The sequence below is a fragment of the Salvelinus alpinus genome, chromosome 25 (assembly GCF_045679555.1).
Source record: "Salvelinus alpinus chromosome 25, SLU_Salpinus.1, whole genome shotgun sequence".
NCBI classification, from domain to species: Eukaryota; Metazoa; Chordata; class Actinopteri; order Salmoniformes; family Salmonidae; genus Salvelinus; species Salvelinus alpinus.
This window is the reverse complement of record NC_092110.1, coordinates 30,100,394-30,126,951: the sequence shown is the minus strand read 5'-3', so window position 1 is coordinate 30,126,951 and position 26,558 is coordinate 30,100,394. Positions and strand designations below refer to the sequence as shown.

The 26,558-nt window shown below is 46.3% G+C and overlaps 1 protein-coding gene across 3 annotated transcripts in view; it reads right to left on the bottom strand.

Moving 5' to 3' along the window:
- The window catches only part of LOC139553780 (phosphatidate phosphatase LPIN1-like), a 45,410-nt gene extending 20,689 nt beyond the window's left edge, over nucleotides 1–24,721 (bottom strand). Inside the window, exons 1-6 of one of the 3 annotated variants that reach the window (XM_071366438.1) lie at nucleotides 24,265–24,721; nucleotides 14,996–15,196; nucleotides 14,216–14,311; nucleotides 3,725–4,032; nucleotides 414–530; nucleotides 110–202 (exon numbers count right to left, since the gene is read on the bottom strand). In XM_071366438.1, coding sequence (XP_071222539.1) covers nucleotides 110–202; nucleotides 414–530; nucleotides 3,725–4,032; nucleotides 14,216–14,311; nucleotides 14,996–15,187 — 806 coding nt within the window. In that variant the 5' untranslated portion in view covers nucleotides 15,188–15,196; nucleotides 24,265–24,721. The remainder of the gene's footprint in view (nucleotides 1–109; nucleotides 203–413; nucleotides 531–3,724; nucleotides 4,033–14,215; nucleotides 14,312–14,995; nucleotides 15,197–24,264) is intronic. The other 2 variants (XM_071366440.1, XM_071366441.1) reach the window with 2 other exon arrangements.
- Between the last annotated feature and the right edge of the window lie 1,837 nt (nucleotides 24,722–26,558).

The following is a 26,558-nucleotide window of genomic DNA, read 5'->3' as shown; positions in this document are numbered from 1 at the left end:
CGCCGAATACAACTGGTGTAGACTTTACAGTGAAATGCTTGCTTCCGATCCTTTCCCAACGATGCAGAGTTTAAACAATAATAATACAAAATAAAATAGTATAACTTACCTGATAGGAGAAGGGAAGAGAGAAGTCTGCTGTGGACAGGAGATGGACAGACCACCGCTAGGAGGGATAGACAGAGTATGTTCTATCAGAGGACTAGAGGAAGAGAGAGATGGGGATGGAGAGAGAGACAGATACAGAGAGAACAACTGTAAGCCATATGCAGTTCTTTCATTCTACAAAGGCATCTGACAAGATCCTGCATGAGTACAACAACTGTTAATTATTCTGTTCTGTTTGATCTTGTGGGTGTATGTGTGTGTGTGTGCATGCATGTGTGTGTGTGGGTGGGGTCATGTGTATCTACCTCTGCGAGTGTGCCCAGTCTGCGTCAGGGCGTGTGTATGTTGTGTTCTGGGTGTAGGTGCTGCTCAACACACTGGCCTTAGGCCCCTGCTCTTCATAGAGCTCTGGAGTAGAGGCCCTGAGACAGAGAGAGACAAACATACATATAGAGAGAGAGACACAGATAGAGAGGGAGACAAAGAGAGAGAGATAGAGAGAGAGAGAGAGAGAGAGAGAGAGAGAGAGAGAGAGAGAGAGAGAGAGAGACAAAGAGAGAGAGAGAGAGAGAGAGAGAGAGAGAGAGAGAGAGAGAGAGAGAGAGAGAGAGAGAGAGAGAGAGAGAGAGAGAGAGAGAGAGAGAGAGAGAGAGAGAGAGAGAGAGACAAAGATAGAGAGGGAGACAAAGAGAGAGAGGGAGACAAAGAGAGAGAGAGAGAGAGAGAGAGAGAGAGAGAGAGAGAGAGAGAGAGAGAGAGAGAGAGAGAGAGAGAGAGAGAGAGAGAGAGAGAGAGAGAGAGAGAGAGAGAGAGAGAGAGAGAGAGAGAGAGACAAAGATAGAGAGGGAGACAAAGAGAGAGAGGGAGACAAAGAGAGAGAGAGAGAGGGAGACAAAGAGAGAGAGAGAGAGAGAGAGAGAGGAGGAGAGAGAGAGAATATATGGTATCCTTAATGAAATGATCAAATATACAGACAACAAATTCCAATTGGCTATACTAAAACTCTTTAACATCGTCCTTAGCTCTGGCATCTTCCCCAATATTTGGAACCAAGGACTGATCACCCCAATCCACAAAAGTGGAGACAAATTTGACCCCAATAACTACCGTGGAATATGCGTCAACAGTAACCTTGGGAAAATACTCTGCATTATCATTAACAGCAGACTCGTACATTTCCTCAATGAAAACGATGTACTGAGCAAATGTCAAATTGGCTTTTTACCAAATTACCGTACAACAGACCATGTATTCACCCTACACACCCTAATTGACAACCAAACAAACCAAAACAAAGGCAAAGTCTTCTCATGCTTTGTTGATTTCAAAAAAGCCTTCGACTCAATTTGGCATGAGGGTCTGCTATACAAATTGATGGAAAGTGGTGTTGGGGGTAAAACATACGACATTATAAAATCCATGTACACAAACAACAAGTGTGCGGTTAAAATTGGCAAAAAACACACACATTTCTTCACACAGGGTCGTGGGGTGAGACAGGGATGCAGCTTAAGCCCCACCCTCTTCAACATATATATCAACGAATTGGCGCGGGCACTAGAACAGTCTGCAGCACCCGGTCTCACCCTACTAGAATCCGAAGTCAAATGTCTACTGTTTGCTGATGATCTGGTGCTTCTGTCACCAACCAAGGAGGGCCTACAGCAGCACCTAGATCTTCTGCACAGATTCTGTCAGACCTGGGCCCTGACAGTAAATCTCAGTAAGACCAAAATAATGGTGTTCCAAAAAAGGTCCAGTCACCAGGACCACAAATTCCATCTAGACACCGTTGCCCTAGAGCACACAAAAAACTATACATACCTCGGCCTAAACATCAGCACCACAGGTAACTTCCACAAAGCTGTGAACGATCTGAGAGACAAGGCAAGAAGGGCCTTCTATGCCATCAAAAGGAACATAAATTTCAACATACCAATTAGGATCTGGCTAAAAATACTTGAATCAGTCATAGAGCCCATTGCCCTTTATGGTTGTGAGGTCTGGGGTCCGCTCACCAACCAAGATTTCACAAAATGGGACAAACACCAAATTGAGACTCTGCATGCAGAATTCTGCAAAAATATCCTCCGTGTACAACGTAGAACACCAAATAATGCATGCAGAGCAGAATTAGGCCGATACCCACTAATTATCAAAATCCAGAAAAGAGCCGTTAAATTCTACAACCACCTAAAAGGAAGCGATTCCCAAACCTTCCATAACAAAGCCATCACCTACAGAGAGATGAACCTGGAGAAGAGTCCCCTAAGCAAGCTGGTCCTAGGGCTCTGTTCACAAACACAAACACACCCCACAGAGCCCCAGGACAACAGCACAATTAGACCCAACCAAATCATGAGAAAACAAAAAGATAATTACTTGACACATTGGAAAGAATTAACAAAAAAACAGAGCAAACTAGAATGCTATTTGGCCCTAAACAGAGAGTACACAGTGGCAGAATACCTGACCACTGTGACTGACCCAAACTTAAGGAAAGCTTTGACTATGTACAGACTCAGTGAGCATAGCCTTGCTATTGAGAAAGGCCGCCGTAGGCAGACATGGCTCTCAAGAGAAGACAGGCTATGTGCACACTGCCCACAAAATGAGGTGGAAACTGAGCTGCACTTCCTAACCTCCTGCCCAATGTATGACCATATTAGAGAGACATATTTCCCTCAGATTACACAGATCCACAAAGAATTCGAAAACAAATCCAATTTTGATAAACTCCCATATCTACTGGGTGAAATTCCACAGTGTGCCATCACAGCAGCAAGATTTGTGACCTGTTGCCACAAGAAAAGGGCAACCAGTGAAGAACAAACACCACTGTAAATACAACCCATATTTATGTTTATTTATTTTAACTTGTGTGCTTTAACCATTTGTACATTGTTACAACACTGCATATATATAATATGACATTTGTAATGTCTTTATTGTTTTGAAACTTCTGTATGTGTAATGTTTACTGTTCATTTTTATTGTTTATTTGACTTTTGTATATTACCTACCTCACTTGCTTTGGCAATGTTAACACATGTTTCCCATGCCAATAAAGCCCATTGAATTGAATTGAATTGAATTGAGAGAGAGAGGGAGACAAAGAGAGAGAGAGAGAGAGGAGAGAGAGAGAGAGAGAGAGAGAGGGAGACAAAGAGAGAGAGAGAGAGAGAGAGAGAGGAGAGAGAGAGAGAGAGAGAGAGAGGGAGACAAAGAGAGAGAGAGAGAGAGAGAGAGAGGGAGACAAAGAGAGAGAGAGAGAGAGAGAGAGAGAGAGAGAGAGAGAGGAGAGAGAGAGAGAGAGAGAGAGGAGAGAAAGAGAGAGAGACATTAACAACAACAACACACACATCAGATGAATGAGAGAGAATAAGGAGGGTGCAACAGACACTGGTTACTTCAGGCTTGTTTACCCAGTCTCAGCCAGCACCCAACTAGCACAGGGACGTGTGTGTCACACACACACACACACACACACACACACACACACACACACACACACACACACACACACACACACACACACACACACACACACACACACACACGCATTGTACATGAGTGAAAATAGTGTTGATGTAAAGACTATATGTACTGTAATCACCTGCTGGCGTTGTTATCGTGCTCTTGCTCCTCATCAGTGCTCATATCGATGGTGAACATGTCCTCATCCTCTGAGTGCTCCCCACTCTCCTCCCGCCTCCCTCCTCCGCTCTCCCGCGCCTTCTTCCTCCTCTTCCTCATCTTCTTCATCATCATCCCTCCTCCTCCTCCTATGGTCTGCTGGGAGCTCAGGACCGAGAGGGAGGTGGGGTCAGAGAGGCGAGACATGCCCTTCCCCAGCTGGGCTTCCATTAGCTCCGCCCCCTGGGACACAATAGGTGATGTTGCCAGGTAGGACGGAATCCCTTCCTTTTGGGGACAGGAAATAGAAAACAGGAAGTGAGGTCATGATGAAACATTCTTTAGTAATCAGCCATGGAAGTACATTTTGACCAAATATTATAAGATAGTATAACATATTCAGCTCTTCTAATCTTCAAGGTACACCAGGTGAGTAGACTGACTGGCCAATCAGTAACATGAATCAGCCAATGAACTATCAGATTCCGATAAGCAGTAGCACGTGAGCCCTCCAGGCCTGCAGTTGAATAGTCCTGACCTGCAGTGGAATAGTGCTGACCTGCAGTTGAATAGTCCTGACCTGCAGTTGAATAGTCCTGACCTGCAGTTGAATAGTCCTGACCTGCAGTTGAATAGTCCTGACCTGCAGTGGAATAGTCCTGACCTGCAGTGGAATAGTCCTGACCTGCAGTTGAATAGTCCTGACCTGCAGTTGAATAGTCCTGACCTGCAGATACATGATGGCGCCGACAGAGATGGCAGCGTCGCGACTAGCTCTTAAGCAACTCTGCAGTATTTTGTTTGTTTATGTACTATTATTTACGTTATTAGCTCAGGAATTGTTTGTTTTGTGTCATTACATACAGCCGGGAAGAACTATTGGATATTAGAACAGCGGTAATTCACCAGAACTTCCAGCATTACGACCAGGATTACGACTTCCCTGGAGCGGATCCTTTGTTTGCTCCCAAAACAACGCTGGCGGAGGAGAGGTACCCAAGGCAGTCTTCTGGTCCGATTTAGGAAGCCTGCACACCACCCACCGCTCCCGAGTATTTTACTTGCTAATGTCCAATCCCTGGATAATAAAATTGATGAGCTCAAGGCGAGAGTTGCTTTTCAGAGGGACACCAGGGATTGTAACATGCTCAGCTTCACGGAAACATGGCCCTCTTGAGATATACTGTCTGACTCTGTAAAGCCAGTTGGGTTCTCAGTACATCGCACCGACAGGAACAAACATCTCTCCGGGAAGCAGAAGGGTGGAGGGATATGTTTTATGATTAACATCTTATGGTGTAACTGTGATAGCATACAGGAACTCAAGTTCTTCTGTTCAACCGAACTAGAATATCTCACAATCAAATGCCGACCGTACTATCTCCCGAGAGAATTTTCATCAATAATAGCCAAAGCGGTCTATATCCCCCCAAGCGGATACCACGACGGCCCTCAAAGAACTTCACTGGACTTTATGCAAACTGGTAACCACATATCCTGAGGCTGCATTTATTGTAGCTGGGGATATTACCAAACAAATTTGAGGAAAAGGCTCCCAAAAATCTATCAACATATTGATAGCTGTACTCGCCCTGCTACAACCCTCGACCGTTGCTATACTACCTTCCAGAATGCATATAAGGCCCTCCCCCGCCCTCCATTCGGCAAATCGGACCACGATTCCATCTTGCTCCTCCCCTATAGGCAGAAACACAAACAGGAAGCACCCGTGGTGAGGACCATTCAATGCTGGTCTGGCCAATCGGAATCTATGCTTCAAGATTGTTTAGATCACGCGTACTTGGATATGTTCAGAGCAGCTTCAGATAAAAATATTGACACATATACTGATACGGTGAATGAGTTAATCAGGAAGTGTATAGGAGATGTTGTACCCACTGTGACTATTAAAACCTACCCCAACCAGAAACCATGGATAGATGGGAATATTCGCGCAAAACTGAAAGCGCGAACCACCGCATTTAAACAGGGCAAGAAGACTGGGAATATAGAAGAATACCCTAGACCCACTTCAATTTGCTTACCGCCCCAATAGATCCACAGACGATGCAATTGCCACCACACTGCACACTGCCCTGTCCCATCTGGACAAGAGGCATACCTATGTAAGAATGCTGTTCATTGACTATAGCTCAACATTCAACACCATAGTACCCTCCAAGCTAATCATCAAGCTCAAGGCCCTACGTCTGAACCCCGCCTTGTGCAACTGGGTCCTGGATTTCCTGACGGGTCGCCCCCAGGTGGTGAAGGTAAATAACAGCACCTCCTCTTCGCTGATCCTCAACACTGGGACCCCACAAGGGTGTGTGCTCAGCCCCCTCCTGTACTCCCTGTTCACCCATGACTGCGTAGCCAAGCATGCCTCCAACTCAATCATCAAGTTTGCAGACGAAACAACAGTAGTTGGCTTGATTACCAACAACGATGAGACAGCCTACAGGGAGGAGGCGACGGCTCTGGGAGTGTGGTACCAGGAAAATAAGCTCTCACTCAACGTCAACAAAACAAAGGAGATGATCATGGACTTCAGATAACAGCAGAGGGAGCACTCCCCTATCCACATCGAAGGGACCGCAGCGGAGAAGGTGGAAAGCTTCAAGTTCCTCGGCATACACATCACTGACAAACGAAAATGGTCCACCCTCACAGACAGTGTGGTGAAGAAGGCGCAACAGTGCCTCTTCAACCTCAGGAGGCTAAAGAAATTTGGCTTAACACCTAAAACCCTCACAAAATTTTACAGATGCACAATTGAGAGCATCCTGTCAGGCTGTATCACCGCCTGGTACGGCAACTGAACCGCCCACAAACGCAACGCTCACCAGAGGGTGGTGCAGTCTGCCCAACGTATTACCGGGGGCAAACTTCCCGCCCTCCTGGACACCTACAGCACGCAATTCCATAGGAAGACCAAAAAGATCATCAAGGACATCAACCACCCGAGCCACAGCCTGTTCACCCCGCTATCATCCAGAAGGCGAGGTCAGTACAGGTGCATCAAAGCTGGGACCGAGAGACTGAAAAACAGCTTCTATCTCAGTGCCATCAGATTGTTAAACAGCCATCACTAGCACATCAGAGGCTGCTGCCTTTAGACATAGATTAGGAATCACTGGCCACTTTTAGAAATGGCTCACTAGCCACTTTAATAATGTTCCGTGTCTAGTATTACTCATCTCATATGTATAAACTGCACTCCACACTATTCTACGGTATCTTAGTCACTTTTAAATTGTGTTTACATGTTGCATCACCCATTTCATATGTATATACTGTATTGTATTCTATACTACACCACTGACTGTTAAACAGCCATCTCCAGCACATCAGAGGCTGCTGCCTATAGACATAGATTAGGAATCACTGGCCACTTTAAGGAAATGAAACACTAGCCACTTTAATAATGTCTCCTTATCTTGCATTACTCATCTCATATGTGTAAACTGTACTCTATACTATCTTTGTCACTTTAGTTGTGTGTAAATATTGCATCACCCATCTCATATGTATATACTGTACTCTGTACTATGCCACTGTATCTTAGTCCAATGCCACTCTGACATATATGTATATATATTCTTAATCCATTCTTTACTTAGATTTACGTGTATTTTGGGTATATGTTGTGAAACTGTTAGATGTTACTTGTTAGATATTACTGCACTGTCGGAGCTAGACCCGCAATAACATCTGTTAAATACGTGTATGTGACCAATACAATGTGATTTGATTGGATGTGTAGTAAGATAGGCTGCAGCTGCAGCACCCTACAATAGGAGGTCTATCCCTGTGAGGGATCTAGGGGGTTAGGAACACACACACAGATGGTAAAGATTTCCTCTGCTAAGGAAATACACTAGGAACACATGTGGTGTGTGTGTGTGTGTGTGTGTGTGTGTGTGTGTGTGTGTGTGTGTGTGTGTGTGTGTGTGTGTGTGTGTGTGTGTGTGTGTGTGTGTGTGTGTGTGTGTGTGTGTATGTGTGTGTGTGTGTGGGAGCAGGGAGCCTAGCAGCCAGTAACAGAAAGGTTGGTGGTTTGAATACCCACGCTGACAAGGTGAAAAATCTGTTGATGTGCCCTTTAGAAAGACACTTAACCCTAATTAGCCCCAGGGGTGGAGAATAACAATAAGTTCATACCTTGATTACATTGAGACATACAGTCTGTGAATACATGAACAGATTCTCTGAATTAAACTCGTTTTCACCCTCAACATTCTCTATATCTATATACAGTACACTGAACAAAAATATAAAGGCAACATGTAAAGTGTTGGTTCCATGTTTCATGAGCTGAAAAGATCCCAGAAATGTCCCATATGCACAAAAAGCTTATTTCTATAAAAAAGTAAGTATTCATCCACCTGACAGGTGTGGCATATCAAGAAGCTGGCTTCCAGTTGAAGCTCGCATCCGCTACAAGACCATGGTGCTTGCCTACGGAGCTGTGAGGGGAACGGCACCTCAGTACCTCCAGGCTCTGATCAGGCCCTACACCCAAACAAGGGCACTGCGTTCATCCACCTCTGGCCTGCTCGCCTCCCTACCACTGAGGAAGTACAGTTCCCGCTCAGCCCAGTCAAAACTGTTCGCTGCTCTGGCCCCCCAATGGTGGAACAAACTCCCTCACGACGCCAGGACAGCGGAGTCAATCACCACCTTCCGGAGACACCTGAAACCCCACCTCTTTAAGGAATACCTAGGATAGGATAAAGTAATCCTTCTCACCCCCCCCCCCCCCCCCCTTAAAAGATTTAGATGCACTATTGTAAAGTGGCTGTTCCACTGGATGTCATAAGGTGAATGCACCAATTTGTAAGTCGCTCTGGATAAGAGCGTCTGCTAAATGACTTAAATGTAAATGTAAATGTAAGCTGATTAAACAGCATGATCATTACACAGGTGCATTTAAGAATGATGAAGACCACTGTGTTTTTGCGGACCTTCAATGCTGAAGACATGTTTTGATACCCTTCCCCAGATCTGTGCCTCGACACAATCATGTCTTGGAGCTCTACAGACAATTCCTTCGACCTCATGGCTTGGTTTTGCTCTGACATTCACTGTCAACTGTGGGACCTTATATAGACAGGTGTGTGCCTTTCCAAATCATGTCCAATCAATTGAATTTACCACAGGTGAACTCTAATCAAGTTGTAGAAACATCTCAAGGATGATCAATGGAAACAGGATGCACCTGAGCTCAATTTCGAGTCTCATAGCAAAGGGTCTGAATACTTATGTAAATAAGGTAATTCTGTTTTTATAAATTTTAAAAAGTTCTCAAAACTTGTTTTTGCTTCGTCATTATGGGGTATTGTGTGTAGATTGATGAGAAATTAATTGTATTTAATCAATTTTAGAATAAGGCTGTAGTGTAACAAAATGTGGAAAACGGGAAGGGGTCTGAACACCTTCCGAATGCACTCATAATTTAAGAACCTGAGGCTGCAATGACTATCAAACTACACTACACACTGACACACACATCTATACACACATGCAGTCAAATGCACATGCCCACAGAGAAGCTAATACCAAATAAATGGCTGTATGGACAGACATATTAGCAGCCAGCGCTCTGGACACAAGATGTTAGGTCACATCATTCATCTTAACATCCTGAAACCTACATCATTATTATAATGTCATGCATATTCATGATGCCCAGTCCACATGGGTTTATAACACACTGTATATGCTTTATCCAAATGAAATGGACCACTCAGAGGGTAGACACGGTGAATCAGGGAGAGGACAGACCCCTGAACGTGTGTGTGTATGCTGTGTGTGTATGCTGTGTGTGTATGCTGTGCAGCGGAATGTAGAAAAGGGATTTTTTTGTCCATAAATAGGGTTGTTATTTTTGGCTGGGTCAAAGAGGAGGATTAATCCCAGAGAAACAAGATCTGTACAGTACAACCAAAACACACACTGTAAACTGAAGAACTCACTGGACGTGGAAAAGATATATAGCCACTGTCAGGAACAGCTCAATAGTGATACTTAGAACATGTTTCTGCATGAAATCCCTCGGTTGTTAGAGGGGAATAGACTAGGAAAGGGAGGAGGAGAGGAAGGGAGGGGAGAGAAGAGGGGGGAGTAAGGAAAGGAGACATGAGAGGAAAGGAAAGGGGCGGTTGTAGCAGGGAGGAGAGAAGAGGGCAGCTGAGAGGAGAGGATGTAGCAGGGAAGTGGGGTGGAGGGAGGAATGGGAGTCCGACTCAGACAGTCACGACAGCCCAGTTAAACTAAACCTCAGATTATAACAGCTCTGGTTTAATCCCTCACTGGAGAAAAGACCAAGCATCATCCCTCTATCCCTTTATCATCATTCTTCTCCTTCTTCTTCTTCCTCACCATTATTAATTCTCTCCTCTCCCCCTCTCCTCTCCCATCTTCTCTCCTCCTCTCCTCTCCTATCTTCTCTTCTCCTCTCCTCTCCCATCTTCTCTTCTTCTCTCCCATATTCTCTTCTTCTCTCCTCTCCTATCTTCTCCTCTCTTCTCCTCTCCCATATTCTCTTCTCCTCTCTTATCCCATATTCTCCTCTCCTCTCTTATCCCATCTTCTCTTTTCCTCTCCCATCATCTCTTCTCCTCTTTTCTCCTCTCCTATCTTCTCTTCTCCTCTCCTCTCCCATCTTCTCTTCTTCTCTCCCATATTCTCTTCTTCTCTCCTCTCCTATCTTCTCCTCTCTTCTCCTCTCCCATATTCTCTTCTCCTCTCTTATCCCATATTATCCTCTCCTCTCTTATCCCATCTTCTCTTTTCCTCTCCCATCATCTCTTCTCCTCTTTTCTCCTCTCCTATCTTCTCTTCTCCTCACTTATCCCATCTTCTCTTCTCCTCTCTTATCCCATCTTCTCTTCTCCTCTCTTATCCCATCTTCTCTTCTTCTCTCTTATCCCATCTTCTCTTATCCTATCTTCTCTTCTCCTCTCTTATCCTATCTTCTCTTCTCCTCACTTATCCCATCTTCTCTTCTCCCCTCTTATCACATCTTCTCTTCTCCTCTCTTATCCCATCTTCTCTTTTCATCTCCCATCATCTCTTCTCCTCTTTTCTCCTCTCCTATCTTCTCTTCTCCTCTTATCCCATCTTCTCTTCTCCTCTCTTATCCCATCTTCTTTTCTCCTCTCTTATCCCATCTTCTCTTCTTCTCTCTTATCCCATCTTCTCTTCTCCTCTCTTATCCTATCTTCTCTTCTCCTCTCTTATCCCATCTTCTCTTTTCCTCTCTTATCTCATCTTCTCTTCTCCTCTCCCATCATCTCTTCTCCTCTTTTCTCCTCTCCCATTTTCTATTCTCCTATCTTCTCTTCTCTTCTCCTCTCCCATCTTCTCCTCTCCTCTCTTATCCCATATTCTGCTCTCCTCTCTTATCCCATCTTCTCTTCTCTTATCCTATCTTCTATTCTCCTCTCTTATCCCATCTTCTCTTCTCCTCTCTTATCACATCTCCTCTTCTCCGCTCCTCTCTTCTCCTCTCCCATCATCTCTTCTCCTCTTTTCTCCTCTCCCATCTTCTCTTCTCCTATCTTCTCTTCTACTCTCTTATCCTATCTTCTCTTCTACTCTCTTATCCCATCTTCTCCTCTCCTCTCCTCTCCTCTCCTCTCCTCTCCTCTCCTCTCCTCTCCTCTCCTCTCCTCTCCTCTCCTCTCCTCTCCTCTCATCTCATCTCCTCTCCTCTCCCATCTTCTCTTCTTCTCTCCCATATTCTCTTCTTCTCTCCTCTCCTATCTTCTCCTCTCTTCTCCTCTCCCATATTCTCTTCTCCTCTCTTATCCCATATTCTCCTCTCCTCTCTTATCCCATCTTCTCTTTTCCTCTCCCATCATCTCTTCTCCTCTTTTCTCCTCTCCTATCTTCTCTTCTCCTCACTTATCCCATCTTCTCTTCTCCTCTCTTATCCCATCTTCTCTTCTCCTCTCTTATCCCATCTTCTCTTCTTCTCTCTTATCCCATCTTCTCTTATCCTATCTTCTCTTCTCCTCTCTTCTCCTATCTTCTCTTCTCCTCACTTATCCCATCTTCTCTTCTCCCCTCTTATCACATCTTCTCTTCTCCTCTCTTATCCCATCTTCTCTTTTCCTCTCCCATCATCTCTTCTCCTCTTTTCTCCTCTCCTATCTTCTCTTCTGCTCTTATCCCATCTTCTCTTCTCCTCTCTTATCCCATCTTCTTTTCTCCTCTCTTATCCCATCTTCTCTTCTTCTCTCTTATCCCATCTTCTCTTCTCCTCTCTTATCCTATCTTCTCTTCTCCTCTCTTATCCCATCTTCTCTTTTCCTCTCTTATCTCATCTTCTCTTCTCCTCTCCCATCATCTCTTCTCCTCTTTTCTCCTCTCCCATTTTCTATTCTCCTATCTTCTCTTCTCTTCTCCTCTCCCATCTTCTCCTCTCCTCTCTTATCCCATATTCTGCTCTCCTCTCTTATCCCATCTTCTCTTCTCTTATCCTATCTTCTATTCTCCTCTCTTATCCCATCTTCTCTTCTCCTCTCTTATCACATCTCCTCTTCTCCGCTCCTCTCTTCTCCTCTCCCATCATCTCTTCTCCTCTTTTCTCCTCTCCCATCTTCTCTTCTCCTATCTTCTCTTCTACTCTCTTATCCTATCTTCTCTTCTACTCTCTTATCCCATCTTCTCCTCTCCTCTCCTCTCCTCTCCTCTCCTCTCCTCTCCTCTCCTCTCCTCTCCTCTCCTCTCCTCTCCTCTCCTCTCCTCTCCTCTCCTCTCCTCTCCTCTCCTCTCTTCTCCTCTCCTCACCTCTCCTGTGTGATGTTATTACTAAGGCATGGGAGCTCGGTGTAGCAGTTATTCTGAGAGCTCAGAGCCACATACTAGATGAATAATAGAGTGACAATAAGAGTGAGGTAGTTAACTTATAAAAACACAATCTGTAGACTTTACTTCAAACAGAACTGTTCAATTTGGCATTTCCACTTACTAGTAAATGTCATTATCGTAGGTGTTACGGCTTTCGTTTATTCTCTTGTTCTTTTGTATTTTGGTATTCATTCTTATTAAAAGATATTATGGATACGTACCACGCTGCATTTTGGTCCTCCTCTCCTTCCACCAACGAAAGCCGTTACAGTAGGATTATTTATAGGACTCTATTATAGTATCTATGAAATCTATTACAGGATTCTTTCTCGCCTCCTGTCGCCTAAGATGGTGTCTCAAAGTTCACACTAGCACACTGTTTAGTATGCATGACTTAGGTGTATGCATGGCGGGTGCATCACTTCATACTAAGTAGTGTGAGATCACATCACTGCGATTGAGTTTCTATCTTAAACCTTTTGGCCATGACCCCTGATTGATTCTTCATGGTTCTTGGCCTGTGTGTGTGTGTGTGTGTGTGTGTGTGTGTGTGTGTGTGTGTGTGTGTGTGTGTGTGTGTGTGTGTGTGTGTGTGTGTGTGTGTGTGTGTGTGTGTGTGTGTGTGTGTGTGTGTGTGTGTGTGTGTGTGTGTGTGTGTGTGTGGCCTTGTCTAGACATGGAGTCCATTCTGTTCCCATCCTGTCCAGGATCCAGTTACAGCATGTGTCCTCATTGTTTGTTTCCAGGGAAAACCGCTCACATAACTGAACATGCACCAAGTCAGTTCACTAGGCTACAGACTTAGAAAAAAAGGTTATATTTATCCTTAAAAGGTCTCTTTGGCTGTCTCCATAGGAGAACCCTTTAATAAACCCTTTTTGGTTCTAGGTAGAACCCTTTCAGTTCCATGTAGAACCCTTTACACAGAGGGTTCTACCTGGAACCAAAAAGGGTTCTCTTATGGGGACAGCCGAAGAACCCTTTTGGAACCCTTTTTTTCAGAGTGTACTTTTTCTACTCCCTCTCAATTCCATTCAATAACATTTCAATTCAATTCAAAGGGCTTTACTGGCATGAGAAACATATGTTTACATTGCCAAAGCACATCTTCTCTCTCTGTGTTCTCACTCTCTGTTCTCACTCTCTGTTCTCTCTCTGTTCACTCTCTGTTCTCACTCTGCTCTCTCTCTGTTCTCTCTCTCTCTGTTCTCTCTCTCTGTTCTCTCTCTCTCTCTCTCTCTCTGTGTTCTCACTCTCTGTTCTCTCTCTGTTCTCACTCTCTGTTCTCACTCTGCTCTCTCTCTGTTCTCTCTCTGTTCTTCTCTCTGTTCTCTCTCTCTGTTCACTCTCTCTGTTCTCTCTCTCTGTTCTCTCTCTGTTCACTCTCTCTGTTCACTCTCTCTGCTCTCTCTCTGTTCACTCTCTCTGTTCACTCTCTCTGTTCTCTCTCTCTGTTCTCTCTCTGTTCACTCTCTCTGTTCTCTCTCTCTGTTCTCTCTCTGTTCTCTCTCTCTGTTCACTCTCTCTGTTCTCTCTCTCTGTTTCGGGGGCCATGGTTGAGTGTGTGTGTGTGTTGGTGTGTGCATACGTTTGTGGTTGTGTGTGTACATACCAGTGTGTTCTCTGTCTCCTTGACGAAAAAGGCCTCTCCGTTCTCCCCCAGCTTCATTTGCAGACTCACAGGCTCTCCATTGATCTCTATGTCCACCTGAGACACAGATGACACCAACCATCACTATACCGTTCAATCTCACTCCATCCCTCTCTCTCTTTCCTCTGCTCTGCCCTCCATCCCTCTCTCTCTTTCCTCTGCTCTGCCCTCCATCCCTCTCTCTCTTTCCTCTGCTCTACCCTCCATCCCTCTCTCTCTTTCTTCTGCTCTACCCTCCATCTCTCTTTGTATTCGTACCACGCTGTCTCCATCTCTCTCTCTTTCCTCTGCTCTACCCTCCATCTCTCTCTCTTTCTTCTGCTCTACCCTCCATCTCTCTTTGTATTCGTACCACGCTGTCTCCATCTCTCCAATCTACCATCATCTCTGTCTCTCCCACCAGCTCTCCCATCCACCCCTCCTTTTCTATTTTTTCTTTCCATTTTTCTCTCTTCTATCTACAATAAATATTTATCTCAGCAACTCTCATTGTCCATTTTGTCTGTGTCAGCTCAGGTCAAGGACAGCTACAGGTATACGTGGCAGAAAAATGAATGATTAATTTATCTCTCTCCCTTCATCCCCTTTTCTCCCTCTCTTTCTGTGTGGTAATTTCCATATAAACTGAGCCAGGATGAGCCTCCCTCCTTCCTGTACTGTAAGCACCCTCTTCTACCCAATGCCCTCTGCCCCAGTGCTCCTTTACCCAGACCCCCCCACAGCCTCCCTGTGTCCTCTCACCACTTTCTCACGGGAGCGCAGCACGCCCATCTTGCCGAAGCGAACGTGGAAGGGCGAGCACTGCAGGGTGCCGTCAGGCTGACGTACCACGATGACATCGATGCAGCCCGACAGGGTGGCCGGGTTCAGGCCCCGGTACAGCTCCTTCACCTGTACAAACACCTGGCCTGCCAACTGGCCCACGTAGTTCATGGTCTGAGACTGGGGGGTTTAGAGGGTGGAGGGGAGAGGGATGAGGGGAGAGAGTTGGGGAGAGGGATGAGGGGAGGGTGGAGGGGAGGGTGGAGGGGAGAGGGGAGAGGGATGTGGTGAGAGAGTTGGGGAGAGGGATGAGGGGAGGGTGGAGGGGAGGGTGGAGGGGAGAGGAGAGAGGGGAGAGGGATGAGGGGAGAGAGTTGGGGAGAGGGATGAGGGGAGGGTGCAGGGGAGGGTGGAGGGGAGAGGAGAGAGGGGAGAGGGATGTGGTGAGGGGAGGGGGAAAGGAGGGAGAAAGACACTAAATATTTAATTTCCCAAACGCTTGCGAGGCAATCTGATGATGACTCTTGATGATCCTGTGGAGTGATGAGGGCGTGGTCATATCAATAGAATCTAGATGACATTACCACACACCAGAGTGATGTTATTGCCTGGATGGATCAGCCGGGATATCTCTCTGACTCTCTAACTGTGATTAACATTCCTCTCTGACTGCCTGTTCTCAATCCCCGCACATCACGTCTTTTTACTCATACATTTGTCACATATTGCTGAACAGCAACCAACCGGGCCTCCAAAGCCCCACTGCTCTGTGCAGCAGAAACAAAGGAATAGGGCTGGAGACACTAGACACTGATGCACACACACACACACACAGACACACAGACACATGCACGAACACGCTTGGTGCCAAGTGCCCTCTGCTGCTCTGACATCTGAATGGGGATGAATCTGCATGCCATGCCAGTCTCTCAGAGAAGGCAGCACCACTAACACCTTCTGACTAGAACCAACAGAGCCCAGAGGAGGGAGAGGAAACCATTTCACTGGAAGCAGAATGTGAACAAATGTAGGATTCAGACCTAACTATTCACTAACAGTGCAAAAGACAAAGACAAAATGTGCACTGTATTGCAAAAGTCTTAAAAAGTCTTAACCACACCTACAATTATTTGGGCAAAATCTCCCATTGACTATGCATGATTTACGTGAGTCAGCAGTTTGCGAGATAGGATTTGGCCCTAACAATGCAAAACAGTGAGAGGGAGAAGAAGGCTTGCTTTGTTGGCTGTAAACTCTCCTCTTGATCTCCCCCTGTTTCTGCTGAGTCAGAGACACACACATACACACACATGTGCCTAGAGGACAGGTGGCTGAATAGCCTCAGGACAGGATGTCAATTCTCCTGACTCATGATCGTTATTTCTTACCCCCATCAGTTACCAGGTTCAGAGAGGACTATCTACTGGAATGTACTGACATATTCACCCATCAGTTACCAGGTTCAGAGAGGACTATCTACTGGAATGTACTGACATATTCACCCATCAGTTACCAGGTTCAGAGAGGGCTATCTACTGGAATGTACTGACATATTCACCCATCAGTTACCAGGTTCAGAGAGACTATCTACTGGAATGTACTGACATATTCACCCATCAGTTACCAAGTTCAGAGAGGACTATCTACTGGAATGTACTGACATATTCACCCATCAGTTACCAGGTTCAGAGAGGGCTATCTACTGGAATGTACTGACATATTCACCCATCAGTTACCAGGTTCAGAGAGGACTATCTACTGGAATGTACTGACATATTCACCCATCAGTTACCAGGTTCAGAGAGGGCTATCTACTGGAATGTACTGACATATTCACCCATCAGTTACCAGGTTCAGAGAGGGCTATCTACTGGAATGTACTGACATATTCACCCATCAGTTACCAGGTTCAGAGAGGACTATCTACTGGAATGTACTGACATATTCACCCATCAGTTACCAGGTTCAGAGAGGGCTATCTACTGGAATGTACTGACATATTCACCCATCAGTTACCAGGTTCAGAGAGGGCTATCTACTGGAATGTACTGACATATTCACCCATCAGTTACCAGGTTCAGAGAGGACTATCTACTGGAATGTACTGACATATTCCCCCATCAGTTACCAGGTTCAGAGAGGGCTATCTACTGGAATGTACTGACATATTCACCCATCAGTTACCAGGTTCAGAGAGGGCTATCTACTGGAATGTACTGACATATTCACCCATCAGTTACCAGGTTCAGAGAGGGCTATCTACTGGAATGTACTGACATATTCACCCATCAGTTACCAGGTTCAGAGAGACTATCTACTGGAATGTACTGACATATTCACCCATCAGTTACCAGGTTCAGAGAGACTATCTACTGGAATGTACTGACATATTCACACATCAGTTACCAGGTTCAGAGAGACTATCTACTGGAATGTACTGACATATTCACCCATCAGTTACCAGGTTCAGAGAGACTATCTACTGGAATGTACTGACATATTCACCCATCAGTTACCAGGTTCAGAGAGACTATCTACTGGAATGTACTGACATATTCACCCATCAGTTACCAGGTTCAGAGAGGACTATCTACTGGAATGTACTGACATATTCACCCACTGAGAGACAGACCTACTGATCGTCTTCTCCATGCCTGGACACCTGATACTGGTATATGATACTGGTATATTAGGGCTGGGCGATATGACGATATATATCGTGTGACGATAGAGAAACGTCTATCGTTTCATATTATGCTTATCGTTTATTTCGTTGTGCAGCAAATCGTACTCTTTCCGGCAATTGAAAGCCGTTTTGCGTTCTTGCACATGTGCCGTGTGGAAGGAAATTTGCAACACAAACAAACATGGAAGAGAGTGAACGTGACACAGAGCACGGAGACACGGCGCTCGTACCTAAAAGACGGGCTTCTTCGGTCGCATGGACGTGGTTTGGGTATGAAAAGTCTGACACGGACCAGAAAATCGTACTCTGCAAAATATGCCGCAGGCCGGTACCAACAACAGGCTCAAACACCACTAACCTCTTTTAACACCTACGTAAGAATCATGTGAAACAGTACGGAGAGAGTCTACGGATGAGACCCAAACAAGTACAGTCGAGTGCTCAAAACAAACCCTCGACTCAGACGTTGCAAGAGGCTTTTGCCCGCGGCACACTATATGGTAAAGAATCACGAAGATGGAAGGAGATAACAGCTACCGTTACGACTTACATCTGCAAAGACATGGCCCCAATTTACACGGTGGAGAAACGGGGGTTTCGTGAGTTGGTGCTAACACTCGAGCCAAGGTACCTGTCACGTTCTGACCATAGTTCTTTTGTATTTTCTTTGTTTTAGTGTGGTCAGGGCGTGAGTTGGGGGGGTAATCTATGTTTTCTATTTCTGTGTTGGTTTTCTGTGTTTGGCCTGATATGGTTCTCAATCAGAGGCAGCTGTCAATCGTTGTCCTTCAAACATTTACATTTACATTTAAGTCATTTAGCAGACGCTCTTATCCAGAGCGACTTACAAATTGGAAAGTTCATACATACTGCTAGGAACCACTGCCATCCGTCCCGCTGCCCAGGGCCACGTACGATCACAACTCACGCCAGCCAACTTCTCCTCCTCAGACGAGGAGGAAGACGACAGCCGTTACAGTAGCAAATGCAAATTGATATGTGACACGTATTAATTTCAAAATAACATGCAAAACAGGCAAGCCCCAAAATATATATATTTAGACCTATATTTATTTTGTTTGCAACTATAGTTGAAGTGTTTTCTATTTACCTTTTTAAATTTTATACATTCATATTTTATATTTTGTTACATGCTTAATTGAAAATTTGCACAGATTCTAAATCAAATAAATAATCAAATATGTGTAAGTACCTTTTATTTGTTGAGTATAATTCAACATGTAATAAGAAATAGACCTTTACATGTGGTCATTACATAAAAACTATTTATTCATTGAATTTACAGAAAATGTGCTATATCGTGATATGTATCGTTATCGGGATATGAAATGACCTATATCGAGATATGGCCATATCTCCCAGCCCTACTGTATATGTTCAAGGAGGAACAGAACATAGAAAATATTGAGGTAAAGTATGGATGTTTGAATCTATGAATCCTGTTTTTCATGTTGTTGTCATTTTCAGATGTATTTTCTCATATTGTATTCCCTTCTGATAATAACCAGTTTAATCTTTGCACTTGATTACACAGTACATACCTGACTAACATACTTAAACAGTATGCAAACAATGGAAGCATAAAGTCTCTCTCTCTCTTTCTTGCCCTCTCTCTCATCTAGCCCTACCTCTCTCCTCATGTCCCACCCCTGTCTCCCTCTCTCTCCTCATGCCCCACCTTTCTCTCCTCATGCCCCCTCTCTCTCTCCCTCTCTCTCCTCATGCCCCACCTCTCTCTCCTCATGCTCCACCTCTCTCTCCTCATGCTCCACCTCTCTCTCCTCATGCTCCACCTCTCTCTCCGTCTCTCTCCTCATGCCCCACCGCTCTCTCTCGTTCTCTCTCCTCATGCCCCACCTCTCTCTCTCCTCATGCCCCACCTCTCTCTCATCATGCCCCACCTCTCTCTCTCGTTCTCTCTCCTCATGCCCCATCTCTCTCTCCGTCTCTCTCGTCATGCCCCACCTCTCTCTCCTTCTCTCTCGTCATACCACACCTCTCTCATTCTCTCTTGTCATGCCCCACCTCTCTCGTTCTCTCTTGTCATGCCCCACCTCTCTCTCGTTCTCTCTCCTAATGCCCCACCTCTCTCTCGTTCTCTCTCCTAATGCCCCACCTCTCTCTCGTTCTCTCTCCTAATGCCCCACCTCTCTCTCGTTCTCTCTCCTCATGCCCCACCTCTCTCTCTTGTCATGCCCCACCTCTCTCGTTCTCTCTTGTCATGCCCCACCTCTCTCTCGTTCTCTCTCCTCATGCCCCACCTCTCTCTCGTTCTCTCTCCTCATGCCCCACCTCTCTCTCTCGTCATGCCCCACCGCTCTCTCGTTCTCTCTTGTCATGCCCCACCTCTCTCTCGTTCTCTCTCCTAATGCCCCACCTCTCTCTCGTTCTCTCTCGTCATGCCCCACCTCTCTCTCGTTCTCTCTCGTCATGCCCCATCTCTCTCTCGTTCTCTCTTGTCATGCCCCACCTCTCTCTCGTTCTCTCTCGTCATGCCCCACCTCTCTCTCGTTCTCTCTCGTCATGCCCCACCTCTCTCTCGTTCTCTCTCGTCATGCCCCACCTCTCTCTCGTTCTCTCTCCTCATGCCCCACCTCTCTCTCGTTCTCTCTCGTCATGCCCCACCTCTCTCTCGTTCTCTCTCGTCATGCCCCACCTCTCTCTCGTTCTCTCTTGTCATGCCCCACCTCTCTCTCGTTCTCTCTCGTCATGCCCCACCTCTCTCTCGTTCTCTCTCGTCATGCCCCACCTCTCTCTCGTTCTCTCTCGTCATGCCCCACCTCTCTCTCGTTCTCTCTTGGCATGCCCCACCTCTCTCTCGTTCTCTCTTGTCATGCCCAACCTCTCTCTCGTTCTCTCTCCTCATGCCCCACCTCTCTCTCGTTCTCTCTTGTCATGCCCCACCTCTCTCTCCTCATGCCCCACCTCTCTCTCCTCATGCCCCAACTCTCTCTTCTCATGCCCCACCTCTCTCTCCTCATGCCCCACCTCTCTCTTCTCATGCCCCACCTTTTCTCGTTCTCTCTTGTCATGCCCCACCTCTCTCTCGTTCTCTCTCCTAATGCCCCACCTTTCTCTCGTTCTCTCTCGTCATGCCCCACCTCTCTCTCGTTCTCTCTTGTCATGCCCCACCTCTCTCTCGTTCTCTCTTGTCATGCCCAACCTCTCTCTCGTTCTCTCTCCTCATGCCCCACCTCTCTCTCGTTCTCTCTTGTCATGCCCCACCTCTCTCTCCTCATGCCCCACCTCTCTCTCCTCATGCCCCACCTCTCTCTCCTCATGCCCCAACTCTCTCTTCTCATGCCCCACCTCTCTCTCCTCATGCCCCACCTCTCTCTTCTCATGCCCCACCTTTTCTCGTTCTCTCTTGTCATGCCCCACCTCTCTCTCGTTCTCTCTCGTCATGCCCCACCTCTCTCCTCATGCCCCACCTCTCTCTCCTCATGCCCCACCTCTCTCTCCTCATGCCCCACCTCTCTTTCCTCATGCCCCACCTCTCTCTCCTCATGCCCCACCTCTCTCTTGTCATGCCCCACCTCTCTTTCCTCATGCCCCACCTCTCTCTCCTCATGCCCCACCTCTCTCTCCTCATGTCCCACCTCTCTCTCGTCATGCCCCACCTCTCTTTCCTTATGCCCCACCTCTCTCTCCTCATGCCCCACCTCTCTTTTCTCATGCCCCACCTCTCTTTCCTCATGCCCCACCTCTCTTTCCTCATGCCCCACCTCTCTTTCCTCATGCCCCACCTCTCTCTCCTCATGCCCCATCTCTCTCTCCTCATGCCCCACCTCTCTCTTCTCATGCCCCACCTCTCTTTCCTCATGCCCCACCTCTCTTTCCTCATTCCCCACCTCTCTTTCCTCATGCCCCACCTCTCTCTCCTCATGCCCCACCTCTCTCTCCTCATGCCCCACCTCTCTCTCCTCATGCCCCAACTCTCTCTTCTCATGCCCCACCTCTCTCTCCTCATGCCCCATCTCTCTCTTCTCATGCCCCACCTTTTCTCGTTCTCTCTTGTCATGCCCCACCTCTCTCTCGTTCTCTCTCGTCATGCCCCACCTCTCTCCTCATGCCCCACCTCTCTCTCCTCATGCCCCACCTCTCTCTCCTCATGCCCCACCTCTCTTTCCTCATGCCCCACCTCTCTCTCCTCATGCCCCACCTCTCTCTTGTCATGCCCCACCTCTCTTTCCTCATGCCCCACCTCTCTCTCCTCATGCCCCACCTCTCTCTCCTCATGTCCCACCTCTCTCTCGTCATGCCCCACCTCTCTTTCCTTATGCCCCACCTCTCTCTCCTCATGCCCCACCTCTCTTTTCTCATGCCCCACCTCTCTTTCCTCATGCCCCACCTCTCTTTCCTCATGCCCCACCTCTCTTTCCTCATGCCCCACCTCTCTCTCCTCATGCCCCATCTCTCTCTCCTCATGCCCCACCTCTCTCTTCTCATGCCCCACCTCTCTTTCCTCATGCCCCACCTCTCTTTCCTCATTCCCCACCTCTCTTTCCTCATGCCCCACCTCTCTCTCCTCATGCCCCACCTCTCTCTCCTCATGCCCCACCTCTCTCTCCTCATGCCCCACCTCTCTCTCCTCATGCCCCACCTCTCTCTCGTCATGCCCCACCTCTCTCTTCTCATGCCCCACCTCTCTCTTCTCATGCCCCACCTCTCTCTCCTCATGCCCCACCTCTCTCCTCATGCCCCACTCTCTTCTCATGCCCCACCTCTCTCTCCCTCAATGTGACAACACTACAGAGCCGTGGCATTTCAGAACAATTACATAATTACCCCGCCCCCCACTGCCGCACTCCCGACACATTCTGCCATCCCCACTAATACAAACACAAGGCCACGTGTTAAAGGAACTCATTCAGATGAAACGTTTCCTCCACTCTCCCCTCAAGGACATAAACCTGCTTCCTGGTTTACAACCAATCACAAGATACTAACAATATAGGCCCAGGGTTAGGGTTAATAAAAGAAAACTACACAAACCCTAGATCAGGCGTAACTTAATCCTATTCCACAATGTAAGACACGTGTCACAGTAGTACCATTACATCCTAGGGACACTCAGATTAGAGGTGAGGTGTCCATTCACTGACAGCCAGGTCGGGGAGAAAGGAAACCTTTAATACAGTCACTCCTTTCATAGGATTAGTGAGTAACTGCGTTAACTGTACCTAGTTGATCATCTATTCTCACCTAACAGACACCACACACACGCACTGGAGCATGCACACACACATCAACATACACACACACGCACTGGAGCATGCACACACACACATAAACATACACACACACGGGAGCATGCACACACACATAAACATACACACACACGCACTGGAGCATGCACACACACATCAACATACACACACACATCAACATACACACACACAAACATACACACACATGCACACACACATAAACATACACACACACATGCACACACATGTAACGGATGTGAAATGGCTAGCTAGTTAGCGGTGGTCCGCGCTAATAGCGTTTCAATTGGTTACGTCACTCGCTTTGAGACCCTGAAGTAGTGGTTCCCCTTGCTCTGCAAGGGCCGCGGCTTTTGTGGAGCGATGGGTAACGATGCTTCGTGGGTGACTGTTGTTGATGTGTGCAGAAGGTCCCTGGTTCGCGCCCGTGTCGGGGCGAGGGGACGGTCTAAAGTTAAACTGTTATACACACATAGACATACACACACATGCACACACACAACAACATTCCCATTGGCTGAGGATCTTATTCATATACTAGAAGTATACACACAACAACATTCCCATTGGCTGAGGATCTTATTCATATACTAGAAGTAGACACACAACAACATTCCCATTGGCTGAGGATCTTATTCATATACTAGAAGTAGACACACACCGGTTGAATCAACATTGTTTCCACGTCATTTAAATGAAATGATGTAGAACCAACTTGGAATAGATGTTGAATTGATGACTGCCCAGTGGGTTATGACATAGCGATCCCACACAAAGCTATCTGGCTGACAGTCAAGGCCGCCAAATGAATGGGCAGTGAGAACACATTCAGGTGCCCACAATTGTCCAACACGGGTCCTCATCATAGGCATGTATTCCAAATATGTTTCAGATATATTTTCAATATATGCCACTGGAATAACTGTTAGCTATGCTGATGCATAATACACCCACTGTTCTGCAGCAGAAGACCAGGATGACCTGACATAAACTGCTGTTCAAACATGAATCTTCCACATTCTGACCAGTTTCAACGCCTAAATAACGACTTTGTGAAAACGAGCTATTGTTGTGTTTATGTCCATAGCCTATTTCAGTCTCCATCGTATCATATGAATATAACTGTAATCTCACCATGCATTCCTCAGCATAATGCCTGACAATTGCTTGACAAAAACAAACTAGGCTAATCACAATCCAGGCAGAGATGATCTGGGTGCTGCTAACTGTTGATAAGAAATTATAGACCACAGAAATATTAAGAATATCATATTGATAGATAGCCTAAAATTCACAAACATATTCATACATACATTATTGACGATCAATTGTCACTTCAGGGTCTTGTCGTCATACAAATACCTTCGGTTGTATAGGTAAAGCTGTTTTTCATACAAATACCTTCGGTTGTATAGGTAAAGCTGTTTTTCTTATTCCTATTCACTATTACATTGTAATAGCGAACAGAACCTTTCCCGACATTTGATCTGCGGTTTGACGGTATGTTAAAGCGCTGAGATGATAATCCTGTCACTGAAGAGAGAAAAAACACCCTACACTCACTCCGCTGGTGACATATCACGTTATAAACCCTCACCAGGACCAATGAGAGACCAGACCACCCATAACAGTGAGAAGAGTACAACTGCAGCCCGCATTTCGGGGTGTTCCTGCATGTGGGCTTTCCTGCATCTGCAGGATCCCGTCTTTATATTTCTATTGTCAATCTTTAAATTATGACTCCAGTACATAGGCGGAAGGCAGGGGCGCTCCACTACAGTGGATGGCGGTAATGCATCATAACTGCAGATAAACCCTACATAAAAACATAGCAAGTTAGCTAGTTAGCAACGAGTGACGACAAGTAGACAGCGTGTCCTTCATCCCCCGCCTGTCTGGCAGTTTATCCCAGCAGGCGGGAGCGACACCGTGTGTTAGCTAACTACGGTCCGCTGTACTAGCGGGGGGCGACCGGTAGACTGTCCATCGCCCCCGCCTGACGGGCATTGTTTTCCCGCAGTTCTGTTAACGATAGTGAGGGCAGGTGTTCGGCAGGCGGGGGCGAAACACACTGTCTACCGGTGTCAATCTCACGAGCTAGTTTAGAGGACTATAGGCCCCATCCGTGTTTGCAAACATTGCCTCACGAGGGCGATGCGCGCAAATTGGTGACAAGGAGTTGTTGTAGAAAAAGCCTGCTGCTTTTGAACGCATTTCACACTACTTTTGTATTATAATTAGATGTTAAGGCTCGTATGAATGTCCTGCTTAATGTTTGTGTCATCATCGCAAATCAACTGCATTATACGTTAAAAAAAACACTTCAACTTCAACCAGTAAAATGGCTATTTGGCTAGCTTTTGCTACAGCCTATAGTAGGAGGTGTCGATAAAACTCAGATAATACTTTATGCAGGAATGCCCCGACTGGCGGACTGCAGTTGCACACTATCAATAGCAGTAGCAGCCCACCAGCTGGTTACAAAGTAAAACATTTACTGACCAGTGTTGCTTTTATAGCTGCAATATGTATATTTTTGGAAGACCCACCCAACCAAATTCACATCGAAATATGAGTTATGGATCTGTCACTCATTGAAAGCAAGTCCAAGAAGCGAAAACATCTGTTCTATGTGCAATATTTCCGTGCTTTCCGTTCTTAAGTTTTGTTTTTGTATCTTCTACTTTCAGTTTTGTACACAGCTGAAAATACAATATTTTTGGTATTGCAAATACATTTCACAGCGTTTTAGATGGTACAATGATCTTCATTGCTTGTTTTGTCACATAAACTGAAATTAGGCAAACTATTAGAATTTTAGCAACCAGGAAATGCCAGACCGATTTCTCCATAGTGCACCTTTAAAGCTCAAAACATTTCACATATTCACATATTTTCAGAATGGTAGAGATGTGGTGATGGGGAGTCTCATAGACTAGAAATAACATAAATGCAAATCCAAGATGTTGAAATTAGTATGATACAGTATGTTACATTTGATATGGGTCTCGACCCCGCCCTGTGCAACTGGGTACTGGACTTCCTGACGGGCCGCCCCCAGGTGGTGAGGGTAGGTAACAACATCTCCACCCCGCTGATCCTCAACACTGGGGCCCCACAAGGGTGCGTTCTGAGCCCTCTCCTGTACTCCCTGTTCACCCACGACTGCGTGGCCATGCACGCCTCCAACTCAATCATCAAGTTTGCGGACGACACTACAGTGGTAGGCTTGATTACCAACAACGACGAGACGGCCTACAGGGCGAAGGCCCTTGGAGTGTGGTGTCAGGAAAATAACCTCACACTCAACGTCAACAAAACAAAGGAGATGATTGTGGACTTCAGGAAATAGCAGAGGGAGCACCCCCCTATCCACATCAATGGGACAGTAGTGGAGAGGGTAGTAAGTTTTAAGTTCCTCGGCGTACACATCACGGACAAACTGAATTGGTCCACCCACACAGACAGCGTTGTGAAGAAGGCGCAGCAGCGCCTCTTCAACCTCAGGAGGCTGAAGAAATTTGGCTTGTCACCAAAAGCACTCACAAACTTCTACAGATGCACAATCGAGAGCATCCTGTCGGGCTGTATCACCGCCTGGTACGGC